This window comes from Parasteatoda tepidariorum, chromosome 10, assembly GCF_043381705.1.
Source record: "Parasteatoda tepidariorum isolate YZ-2023 chromosome 10, CAS_Ptep_4.0, whole genome shotgun sequence".
NCBI classification, from domain to species: Eukaryota; Metazoa; Arthropoda; class Arachnida; order Araneae; family Theridiidae; genus Parasteatoda; species Parasteatoda tepidariorum.
Genome location: NC_092213.1, coordinates 35,536,924 through 35,550,623, shown reverse-complemented (window position 1 = coordinate 35,550,623; position 13,700 = coordinate 35,536,924). Strand labels below are relative to the sequence as shown.

General features: G+C 27.9%; 1 protein-coding gene across 3 annotated transcripts in view; it reads right to left on the bottom strand.

The window, feature by feature from the left end:
• LOC107445289 (Rho GTPase activating protein at 68F) overlaps window positions 1-8,800 on the bottom strand; it is a 29,614-nt gene extending 20,814 nt beyond the window's left edge. Inside the window, exons 1-2 of one of the 3 annotated variants that reach the window (XM_071186673.1) lie at window positions 8,587-8,800; window positions 3,248-3,358 (exon numbers count right to left, since the gene is read on the bottom strand). Coding sequence is in view for 1 of the 3 variants with exons in the window: in XM_016059647.4 (XP_015915133.1) it covers window positions 3,248-3,358; window positions 7,993-8,047 (166 nt within the window). In the remaining 2 variants the exon portion in view is untranslated. Of the gene's footprint in view, window positions 1-3,247; window positions 3,359-7,823; window positions 8,510-8,586 lie in introns of those variants that run through there. The other 2 variants (XM_016059647.4, XM_016059649.3) reach the window with 2 other exon arrangements.
• Window positions 8,801-13,700: the final 4,900 nt, after the last annotated feature.

The window sequence follows — 13,700 nt, the reverse complement described above, 5'->3', positions numbered from 1 at the left end:
TAATTCAAAAATTAAAAATACTAAGATGAAAAACAATACATAGCTATTTATTTATTACATAAATACAAAGCTGATATCATAGAAACACATTTGCAGGTTCAAATATAATATAAATATTAAAAACACTGGCTTAATGCTAAAAAAACAATTTATTTTAACAAATAGATAAAAAAAAATAAAAATTTTGAAAATAAAAAAAGTAAAAAAATTATAGTTTGCAGTAATTAGTGTAAAAGACATGCAGTACCTTCATATGAAATATATAAAATACGAAGATACATGTCCACATTGCCTTTTTGGTAGCAGTAACATGCATATAATTAACATGTTTTACTGCCCCTGTAAATAAGCAATTAATAACATACGAAAATTATATTAACAATTTAAACCAAATATGTTGTTTTAACATTAAAAAAAGCATAGAAATTTTTAAAAATGCAAAAAAATAATAATTTTAATTGTTTCAAGGCAAATTATATATGAATAGCATGTAAATATAATATCCTAATTTCAAATGCTGTTTCTGTCTATTTCTGTTTTTTAAAAGTTAAATATTTCTAACAAAAAATTAGAATAAAAAAATATTGCTATCCCTTTGTTTAATAATGATGTGGAATTTAAAAGCTGCTGGATAAAATAATATAAGTAATATATAAGTAATATTTTTTTATATGCGTATGCCTCAATAATTATAATAACTCTAAACTAAAAATCTTAAAGTAACCTTTAACACACCGAACACAAAAAATTCTACTAAAAGTTTAGTTTAAATACATATCAATACAGTAGAGCCCTTATTTAACGAGAACTTGGATTTAATGAATACATCGTTGGTATAATGTTAAATATATTGGAGCATACCTCGCTTTTGACAAACAAACCCTAAAGCTGGATAAAATAATATAAGTAATATATAAGTAATATTTTTTTATATGCCTCAATAATTATAATAACTCTAAACAAAAAATCTTAAAGTAACCTTTAACACACCGAACACAAAAAATTCTATTAAAAGTTTAGTTTAAATACATATCAATACAGTAGAGCCCTTATTTAACGAGAACTTGGATTTAATGAATATGTCGTTGGTATAATGTTAAATATATTGGAGCATACCTCGCTTTTGACAAACAAACCCGAGTTTTAGCGAGCAACATTTTTATGGTTCGTGAAATTTCTACTTAATTTCAATTATCCAATTAAGCTAATCCCTCCTTGAAATTTTTTTTTTGATGTTTTTAGAGTCAATTTTTTTTTGTCCACATTTTTCAGATGAACTTTGAACTTTTATGATTATTTTCACTTACCCATTTTAAAATCTTAAAGTATCTAAACTAAAAATCTTAAAGTAACCTTTAACACACCGAACACAAAAAATTCTACTAAAAGTTTAGTTTAAATACATATCAATACAGTAGAGCCCTTATTTAACGAGAACTTGGATTTAATGAATACATCGTTGGTATAATGTTAAATATATTGGAGCATACCTCGCTTTTGACAAACAAACCCGAGTTTTAGCGAGCAACATTTTTATGGTTCGTGAAATTTCTACTTAATTTCAATTATCCAATTAAGCTAATCCCTCCTTGAAAATTTTTTTTTTGATGTTTTTAGAGTCAATTTTTTTTTGTCCACATTTTTCAGATGAACTTTGAACTTTTATGATTATTTTCACTTACCCATTTTAAAATCTTAAAGTAACTAAACTAAAAATCTTAAAGTAACCTTTAACACACCGAACACAAAAAATTCTACTAAAAGTTTAGTTTAAATACATATCAATACAGTAGAGCCCTTATTTAACGAGAACTTGGATTTAATGAATACGTCGTTGGTATAATGTTAAATATATTGGAGCATACCTCGCTTTTGACAAACAAACCCGAGTTTTAGCGAGCAACATTTTTATGGTTCGTGAAATTTCTACTTAATTTCAATTATCCAATTAAGCTAATCCCTCCTTGAAAATTTTTTTTTTGATGTTTTTAGAGTCAATTTTTTTTTGTCCACATTTTTCAGATGAACTTTGAACTTTTATGATTTTTTTCACTTACCCATTTTTTACAAATACTACGTTGTAATAAGCAAATATTGCAATCCTTACACACTCGATATAAGCGAGTTTGATTGTATATTTTTTTTTCTGCACAGAAGAACGATTTTTATAATTATAAAACAAATTATATTAACTAATGTTTTAAAACAAATTTTTATATCTATTTATACATTTTTATATTTTTACAAAAATAAAAATATTTTGATATAAAAATGCTAATGATGCGGCCAATAATTTTTGCGTTATTCTAAGCCGACAAAATAAGAATATTTTTTAAGCTGTGAAATTCAATTGTGCAAAAACTGTAAGCAGAAGTAGTATGATCTTTTTTAGAGTCGCACATTCTTATGTCTCAAAATGAGTAAAAACTCTTCATTTGTTTTAATTTCAATATACTTTTGTAGTAATTAAATAGTTCAAATTGATTTTTTTTTCTTTTTGGTGTTTTCGATGTAAAAGAAAAACTAATCAAAGTAAAATTATAATTTCTTGCAACCATGTACTCTTATGACTGCCATGACTACTCTTTCATTACAATTAAAGTTTTTTCCCTCCCATTTTTGAAATCTTTAATTTCATAAAGCGACCAAAACTAGCACTTTTCACCAAATGTGAAGATGTAGGCATGTAGCACTGCAAGCAAGGCAGTGGCGGATCCAGCGGAAGGGGGGGGGTCATGGCCCCCCAAAATTGAAAAAAAAAAATAAAAAAATTAATAATAATTTTTTTAATAGTTTACAAAAGAAATATTTTAAGAATTATTTAAGGGGGCATATACACCTAGGTAGGTCAGAAAAATCGATTTTTTTTCCAAAGTCAAGATTTGACGAAGTTTCTAAAAAACGCATTACATTTATTATTTAAAGATGTTGAATACTTCAATTATTTTATTGTTCTATTGTTCATTATGAAAAAAATAAATGAGAAGACTAGGATTAAAAACCCCAGTTTTTCTTTTTTTTCCAAAAAAAATATTTAAAAAAAATTTTTTTTTTTTTAATAACTGGGGGGGGGGGGGGAATCTGAGTCTATGACCCCCCCCCGGNGCCAGGAAAAATTTCTGGATCCACCCCTGAAGCAAGGGCCAGAGCCCTCTAGTTAATAAACAAATCTGGAAAATGTAAATGAATTAGAAAGAATGCAACTTTGAATAAATTAAGTTATATAATAATAATTTATAATGAATACCTGCTTCAACAGCATGAACTAATTCAGTGTCGTCAAATTCTAATGCAGGCTCAAAATCACAGCTATGATCTCCTGGGACACTGTCACTACTTGAAGATCGAGATGATCCTTCTAAAATATAAATATGTAAAAAATTTTAGCAACTATCAGGGTTGGGTATTTGCCGTCAAATACTGGTTTTTGACATGACAGTGGTAAAAACTGTCAAAAACCTACCGTTTTCTTTAATTTATGGCATGTAGTGGACAATATATTACTTTCACTTTATTGCCTTTATAAATGAATGTTTCAAATGATTGCTATTGATTTTGCAACGATATACATGTATTCTTATAGAAGGGTATACATTCATACAGAAATATTGTAACATACTTATTGAAAATAGTGATACTTAACTTTTATCATTATAGCTTGATTTGCAAAGGATTCAAAATTTTGCACTTCTTAATTGTTAGAAATAAACAAACAAACAAAAAAACTTGGAACTATTAATAAATTCAAGAACTAAAAAGAAGAATTTAAAATTTGGCATTTCTTAAATATTAGAAATAAGCTAAACAAAACTTTCAAAACTTGTAACTACTAACAAACTCTAAGTCAAGAATGACTTGACATTCTTCAGTAATGTAATATGCCAAACAAAATGATGCTTGGAAATGTTGAAAATTTTGTTTAGTATCCTAATATTTTACTTCAAATAGTATGTTTTGATATAATCATGTTGGGAAAATGCAAGAATCTGTTCTTAAATATCTTTTAACAACTTTTTTTCTAATTTTATTGCCCAAAAATGAATTAATTTTAAATCATAAGCAGTTAAACTCAAATTAAAATACAGTTTTATCAAAACTATGGGTTTTTGACAGAGGGTTTTTTGACATGACAGTAAAAACCATGATATAAACCTGTAAAAACCGTCATGTGTCAAAAACTTGCCAACCCTGGTTATAATGTATACAGGGCTATAAATTGAGGGTGGTCCGTTGATCCAGGTTCACTCAAATAGGACTCGGACCATCATAAAATAGATTATCAGTGGTCCTTCAAACCAGCAATCGATGTAAAAGAAAGGTATGCTGCTTTTTACTTTATTTACTTATTACCTTTACTTAAAAAATAGTACATTTCCAGGAATCTGTACAAGCCAAATTTACTACTGTTTAGCGGTATCTTCACAAATTCAACTTCAGGAAAAACGGTAGTTTCACAAAATACTTTTTCTGAAAATTTTATTTTTGTGTCTCATAAGAAACGATAAATCCATACTTTTGGGTTGATTTTTTAATATAACTTGTAATTTTTCACTAATTATGTCTAAATCTTCACAAAATAGGTACCTCTCAGAAAAACCTAGACAGACCCCTGATTTCATCATAAGTGAGAACATTACACATTCTCTGCATTGTAACATTTCATTTGAATTCAGTTTATTGAATTATTTTTAAAAACAATCTCTTAAACATATACAAAAAAACCAATGAAAATATGTACAAACTAATAATATCTTTCAATTACTAGTCATTTGAACCAATAACTAATTTTTTTCAATTTTAACCTTTGATATATATATTTCTTCATTATTATGCTGCACAGAATGAGATTTGATTTTAATAAATATGTATAAAAATTTACAAGGACAGACCGCAGATTCCATGGGTTCTAGGACAAAAGTTTTTATACTTTTATATTTTGTAAGATTTCTGAAGAAAAAAAAATACTTTTTGAAAATCGTAGTTTACATTTTGAGTTTATTCACAACAACAATTTTCATTAAACATACAAAAATGATTTATTTTCACCTATTTACATATTAAACACATATTATTATGACTTAAATGTTATTTACTGTTAGATCCAAATTTGTAGAGTCAATGTATGGGTACAATATTCAATAATATATATTTTAACATTAAAATAATAGATAAAAGGTCAAGAAACATTTGTAAAGCCAAAGTTAATCATCATATTCAACACGTCAATTATTTAAAAGTCACTCAACTTAAAATGTTAACATGAGAACTTTAAAACCCGATATAAACAGTTCAAAGTTAAGATTAAATAGGGTGACCTGGGGTAATTCCTGATCAAAAAATGCAAACATCTATTTTGAGAGAAAACTATTCAAGATAGAATTTTAATATTTTCTGGAAGTTTGAGTCTATATGAGATGAGTCCTATGCTACCTTCTTTTGTTTGAAAATCTAATTAGAATTGAAAAGATTTTAAATTTTTAGTGAACAGGAATTACCCCTTCTCTTGATCATTTCTGGGGTAATTACTGATCACCAGTTTTTATAGATGGGCTGTTTAAAAATAATTATAGAATGGTAATTAACAAATAAGACATTAAGATCAAACAAATAAATCAAAAAGACATGTTTAAGCAGCTAATAAAACTGTTTATTTAAAATCAGGAATAAAGATTAACACTTCAACTCTGGCAGCAGCTCTCACACTGAAATTTTCATTTTCAATCATTAAAAGAAATTCACTATTTTTGCTTTCTAGAAGCTTAGTATCCTTTTTAAGCTTATAATTTCTCACCATATTTATATTAGGTTAATTTATCAACTTAAAAATTATTCTAACAATGTACACACATAAATTTAAGATAGAAGCAAGGTAAGACAAGCTAGAAATGGTGCATATCAGAACACATTTTTCTTGTATACAGTTAAAAACAAATTTTGTGATTATAGTTAAAATATATTTTATAGTTGTTCCACTTAATAAATATGAACTGTTATTTAAGAAAAGACAATTGACTATTTATTAGCTATTTTTTATACTATTTATAAGAAGAAATGACAATGATCAGGAATTACCCCAGTGATCAATAATTACCCCATCTGTAGGGGGCAACATTTGATATAGTTTCCTATAACCAATTATAATGTTTACAGTAGCTGTGAAATAATTAAGCAAAAGCCTACACTATTTTTATATCAAAGAAAAAGAAAGTAACTCAAAATATTTATTATTAAGAGAAGGAGGTGGGATCTTTACAGAAATGTGCACATTTTGAAACCCATCTTTGAAATGGAAAATACACAAAGCATTTTAAAAGATACTTATTTTGCTAGATTAAACAAAAAACTTTTATTAAGTAAATGTAGTTATACTTTAGTAAAGTGAACAAGCATTCTTGTCCACGTCTCAAATTTTAAAAAAATATTATTTCTTTAAATAAAACTCAGGTGATCATTATTTACCCCAGAAACAGAGTGATCGTGAATTACCCGGGGTCACCCTACCTCCAATTGATTTTAGGATTATTTATTTAAAACCTTCTATTGAATTATAAAGGAAGTAAAGCTTAAGAATTGCAGACTAATTCAGTTAGAAAAATTTTTATTTATTACTGCAGCAGTAAACACTATCCTGGAATTAACTATTATATCTAGAATCAAGTACATGTAGGAAAAGTAATAAATATAAACCGATATCTTAATTATGAATCATAATTTATGATACCATCCATGATGGATAGAGAGTGAATATGTCCTCCCTCTAAAACGGGATTTGACGAGAGTGATATGTATGCTGTCTCCAGATCATCCTCAAGGATGTTTTTCAGACCATCGCCAATAGCTCATTATGCATCTCTAGTGCAATGTAAACAACAACAAAAAGTACCTATAAGCTTTATAATTAGGATAAGCTCAAATTCATGGATTAAATGAAGACTTAAAAAACTATGACTAAATGTGTATGAAAACATTTCCAGTAATGTTAACACTAGAATGAATAGTTTTATCATTAAAAAAAAAAAATTGTTTACCTAATTTACATAAAAAATTTCGAAATTTGAACAAACATCCTATAAATTTAAGAAATATTATACTGATCTATTGTTTCAAATAGATTTTCATCAGTAATTCTCGCATGCTAGCAGATTTTTCATTAAATTTTTCTTATTTCTCATAAAAGCATTTTAAAAACAAATTATTAAATCATTAAATACTACAGCAATTATTTTGCCAATTTCCAATCAATAATTTCATTTAAAATTTTAGTAGCAATATTTTATGAAATTAGTAAATTTTCTAGGGAATAATTATTAAAAATGCGCAGACAAGACCCCTTACTGACAATTTAAAGCATCAACTATTTTTGTTAAAAGATTAATTTTACAATATATATATATATATATATATTACCTCAGAGCAAGACAAACGTGAAAATATTAAGCTTAGATTAAAAAATTTGAAACAATAAAAGAAATATACACACACAGAAATAAAATTTTAAACTTCAGCATACACAAAATCCTTAACACTCTGGTTAGAAAAATTTAAATTGAATAAATCAGTGCTAGTAAAATTTATATAGATTAATTTTTATTACAGTAAAATTTGACGGTTTACCAACTGAGATACAAAATAAATTCAATATTTTACAGTAAAAGAACACTACAACTTCTCTTAAATGGAATAGATACTCAACGATATTGATCTATCTTCTAATTTTTAACAATATAATTAAATTAGCGTGTTTGAAACGTAAGACATCGATAATTCAATTAAATATTATAATACAACTGTCTGAAATGATCGCGATAATACAATTTACTTACGTGACTTTCTTATCAACTGCAAAAATCACTTATAGAACAACAACAAAAAAAGGTGAAAATGAGCTTAAAATGATTAAGTTAGACCATTAGTTTCAACTTTCATCTATAGTTAAGTAATATTACACGCAAAAATTTCACATTTAATAGAATTAGATTCCACAACGCCTACCTGATAGTCTACGTTCAGTTCTTCTAGATCTAATATCAGAATCACTTTCATCCATTTTGAAAGATAAACCTCGATAATTCTACATAATGTCAATTTGACAATCGAAGAATAGAAAGATAGCAAAAATCCAACGTTTCTATAAATTTAATTTACATACTTTTACAAATTTACAAGTAATATCATTCTTAACAAACATTTTATAGTGTTCTCTTCCATTTTGTTATTTGTTTTTGTTCTATTTCTCGATTGCGCTGCAGCCAAAATTGATGTCATTAACTTCTTACAGCTTCCGGTCTTACATATTTTATATGTAAGTTCAAGATCATGACGTAATTCTCATTAAAATTATTATAAACAATTATTATATCGCTGAAATCCCGGCAAATAGTAAAAATTATTTCAAGGGTGATAAATTGGGTTAAGAAAACTAGATCTATATTCGCCTGCTAGATCTATATAGCCTACGCGATATCCATTTATGATCCATATAAGTTCCATTGGTATTGATTGTTATGACTATTAGTTTCTCGTAGTGATTAAAGGTTAACTTAATAATCTAATCTAAAAAGTTAAATGTAAAAATAAAGTAAGTACCTTTGATAAGATGGTTTCGAGGGAGTTTTGATGCAAAAACTAAATAATGAAAACAAGACCTACGAGTGTAGCAGATGTTTAAACAGAACCAGGTGCATTATTATTATTGCTTTATGAATATAAATCACAGTTTTCTCTGTTTTGTGAATTTAAAACATCATTCATGAGTTAGTTTTCAGTTTTTCAAGATTTGATACAAAATATTCAATAGTTCTAAAAAGATAAAAACGTATTTTATTGAACGCATATCTAATTTTTGATAAAGACTCTGCTTGGCTGATAATAACAAAAAGAGCTAAAGATAAAAATATAAATACAACTGTTATTGTATAAACTTCTTCCTTGAAGGTTTTTCTTGTTTTAAACTAAACAATTCTAAAGATGCTGAGTTATCTTTGGGGTCAATGGTGAACAATACCAACTATTCCAAAGCAGTTCCAAAGTATGCTCAGTGCAGAAAAATCGGGGCGATCTTGGGACAAAAAAGCCTACTTTTGAAATTTATTATAATTATTTGTATTAATTTACTACTGGTGGTTTTTGGAAGATTATTTATTTGAAATTGTGAATTAAAAACATTTGAGGATTTATGAATATGTATAACGCTTGCTAGGATCCACGCTACCGAACCCGAACCGGCGCCAAGGAGAGTAGAAGTTGGCCTTTTCAATGGATACGGCATGATTTCCGCCTGTTATTTCACCTCTTATTCGAAGGAAATGCAAACAATCTAATCTGGGCTCAACTATTACATTTGACAATTATATTTTATGTATTTTAAATACGATATGTAGTGCTATGTCTGAATTAAAACCAACCACGTGAAATGAAAAATTTTTGAACAAAAATTATATTTTTGATTTTAAAGCTACTTAGCCAAACTTGCTTTAAACTGTAACTGTGTTTTGCTGAAAACTGTAAGAATTTGCTGTAAATAGTGAAAATTCTTTAAATGACGGGGATGTGTAGAAAAATGTAAGGAATATGATGGAATAAAAAAAATTTAAGATTCGGTTATTGGTTTAAGAACTATCATTTGTTAAACTTGTAGTACTCTATTTTATAAACTGACGCTTAACTTGATGTCAAAAGTAACAAAACTCAGAAGAGAATCGTAAAATTAATAATGTTTTCAGTAATAAAACTTATCATTTAAATAAAAATTTTCAAAATATATAAAAGACTTAGGAGAGATAGAAACCGCTTACGATTTGAACTGTGTTATGAGATAAGGTTATCGTTTTATGTTGTTAAGGAATAAAATTACTTCTCATTTTTTAATTGATTTCCATACAACAAAATGGGTTATATGTGGCGCCGAGCAGAACTTTCTATCGATAACAAAACTTCGCATGTTTACACCTTTAGCGTGTGGATAGTCAGAGGAGAATGAAGTCAGTTTCTGTCCGGACTTTTAAGTCAGGAAACTATATAGAACTGAAAACTGCATTAAACATAGTTTTGAGAAAGCCGTATAAATTTTAGAAAATATTTTTGACAGTTAAATATGAAGAAAAAAAAAATACTATGCGTAGCAAGCCGTGACCTATAGTAGCCATAAAAAAGTACTTTGGCTTTGACTTCAGATCCAGATATATTTGTTTATATTATTATTATATTATAGTAGATTTCTCGTCTGATTCTTCTTATTCCTGTAAAATAAATTCTTATGACTAAACCCTTGTACTACAATCACTTTTTATTTTTGAAAAGAAAAAAAAAAAAAGAAAATCTACCCATGTTGGCTAAGCGTGGCATATACATCTCGTAAATTACGAGAATTGTTATCTTAAACAAGACTGTTTTCACAACAAGCAAATGTTTTTATTCTTTTTAAAATCAAGTAGTAACTAACAGAAAAAAATATTCCTCTAGTTAAAAAAATAACCATTTTTTTTAATAGGAGCTTTTTTTTTAACCTAAAAGTAAAAATTTAACCTAAAAATCAAGTTGAAGTGGGACTGGGATTTATCTGAGATGCGCTATTGTAATACAGTAATCAAAGTATGAAACAATTTTATGAAAAAATTATAATTATTAGCTATGTTCTTTTACAAAATATATTTATTTAAATAAAAAATTTGAACAAAATAAAAATCATTATTATTAATGTCAAACTAAAACGGTTTTTAATGTCATTTAAGTTCTCGATAATAATTCTCGAAGTAGCACGTTTACATCTACCTTTCTATACTTTATCAGACATTTATTCTTATTTTTAATTTTAACGTCGCATATTTTCTAGATAACTTATCTTATATAATGCACAAGATAATGTGTCATGACAAGATTGCGCTCCATTGTTTGGTTTATTATAAAACAAGTAGAAATGATTTGTTCCATTGTTCCACGAGAAAAGTGCCGAAAAAAGTTTCATTTTAACATCCAATATTCAGCAATTGAGACAGATAAGATAGACTGGATATAATACATTCATAGGAGCTAATTATTTGATAATAATTAAATTAATATGAATGACATTTTACAGCTTTTTTCCCGTACTTCCAACTTTAGAAAAAGGGAGAAAAAATTAAAAACGATTTTGAAATCCACTGCTGTTGAAAAGCTATCTTATATCTTTCACACACGTAGTTTCTAATTTGGGAATTATAATGATGCGTCCTCCTATTTATAAAGTTGATATTTTTTACATCAAGCAATTCTTTAGTATTGTTTCGAGATAAATACCATAAAAGTTTCCAGAATTTTCACTCGATAACAACGCAATACACACAAACATCTGCCTACTTTGAAATCGTAGCGTTTTCACTAAAAACGCTGCACAGAAAAATTTAAAATTTAGGCTTATCATTAAATTGCTCAAAACCTTCAAATTTTACCATATTTATGTAACTCGTTGTCGTATCTGTTAGTGGCAAACCATGGATTCTAAATTTCCACAACATTCCGACTAGATTGAGTGCTAAAATTTCAATTAAGGCTCAGTTCTGTAGGATAATGTGAGTTTCAATCGTTTCCTATTCTTTACAGGCAGAATTATTTACTACTAATTGAAATTTAAACCCTTTTCAGACTAGCTAGAGTGCTCAAATTTCTATTATATTTCTGTGCTATGCTGTAGCTGATAATAGTTCAAGTTTCAGTCAAAAAAAACTTTTTTTTTTTAATTTTATTACCTTGTACTAATTAGTCATCGCTTTATACTCTGAAAATTCAAAATAAAGGAAAACTGAAAACTAAATATAAAAATATTTGTAAAATCGATGAAAGTGATAAATGGAATAAAAGGAATAAATTTATCTACCATGACAAAATTAGCTTTTAAAATAAGAGATCCGATTACGTATACGTTTATCACTAAATGCGTATTCTTAAATTTTCTAAAACATAGTATTGACCGGAATTAGAATAGTACTTTGGTTTTATTATTGAAGTAAAATTCATAAAAATAAATTAACCAAAAAAATATATTAACTAGCCATCCAGTATTTTTTTTTTAAACATTTTGCATCTGGTGGAATTACTCTGCCGAAATTAGAAATAACTTTTAGAAATAAATTAAATGTAATTCAACCTATTAATTCAACTGTTTTGGTTGTTAAATTCTTATTATTATTTAGAGTTCTGGCTCATGCGAACCATAAAGAACTAAATTTAACTTCGTCATGTTGAAAAAGTGCTAGTAGCAAAATTTACAAAATTTCATTAAATAGGGACCACTTGGATCAGTCTGCGTAGGGACCGAGGGTGTGCGGTATTGGTCCTCGTTAAACTGTGCTACCGTAAAGTGCTCGACTTCGCGCGCAGGTCGTCGGGCTACCGAAGCGGGGGTGCCATCCCTTCCGCAGAGGATCAAAATTGTGACGGCATGTCTTCGGATCATCCTCCGGGATGTTTCCCAGACCGTCGCCAATAGCCCATTGTGCAGCTCTAGTGCGACTTAAAGTAACAACAACAACAACATTCATTAAATAGGCATACGCAATTATGTAACTACCTTTATTTTTCTGAAGTATTATTCCGAGCGTATTAATTATACTTTAAATGTCCTGAAAAAATTGTTTTACAATATTTTCAAAAGCTTTTTATTAATTTTTGCAGAAAAGGGGGAAGGAGGGAAATGAACCATGCTTACATACGAGATTAAAATCTCCTTTTTTTTCAAAATTTTTCTAAAAATCACAGTTAGAATGTAACGTCAATTTTATGTTAATAGTTGAATTTGAGCAAGTAAAAACTGGAAAAAAGATTAAAAAATTCACCCGAAGAGTTTTGAAGATTATGAGTTTAAACACAAAAGCACTACATAAAATATTCATTGATAATGTACACAAAATTTTAGTTCAAAATGAATTTAAAAGCAAATTTTGTTTTATGCAAAAATGCATCTTTTATTTGAATTTGATTCGAAAATTAGAGTACTACAGTAAAAGTTGTCAGATATAATTGTTACAGAAAGTAGAATTAGAGGACGGATGATTGATTAGAGTGTAAAATAGCATTTGATTAAAATATCTATCAGGGATTAATACAATTAAAAATATTTAATAAACTTTAATAAAACTGAACTCAACAAGATAGCGTTAAAAAACACGTGGCACTTACATGTAATTATGGCATTAAACGATCCAGACAAACAATGAATTTTTATTATCGAAAAGTTCTAGAGTCAGTGCATCAGTTTTTCGAGTTGAAAAGAGAGACAACAATAATAATCGTCAGCTATCGCAGGGTGCTACGTTCGTTAATTACTTAGCATTCGAATTTTAAAATTTATTTTAAAATGCTAATAGTGTTCAATAAGTGTGTGTAATAGACAAAATAGTGTTCTTAAGAAAATGCCATAAAAACCATAAACGCAAGTCTCTGAAATTAGAGAATCCTAATAAAAAGATGAGTCTGAAAAATAGGGACAGTGGGACGCTACTCAGATATAATTCCCTGGCTTTTGTTCTTTGAGGGTAACTAATGGAAAGAAAATCAAGGAAAATATTTGGATGGAAGATACTGAAAATTATGTTTCTTTCACCATTCTTTTTTTGGCAAGTTTCAAATTTCTACCACATTGCTCAAACTGTATTTGCGCTCCAAACTGAGCTGGTGCAACTGGCGAGGGTCAGCCCTGCCACTAGCACGGTACATCATTGGATGGC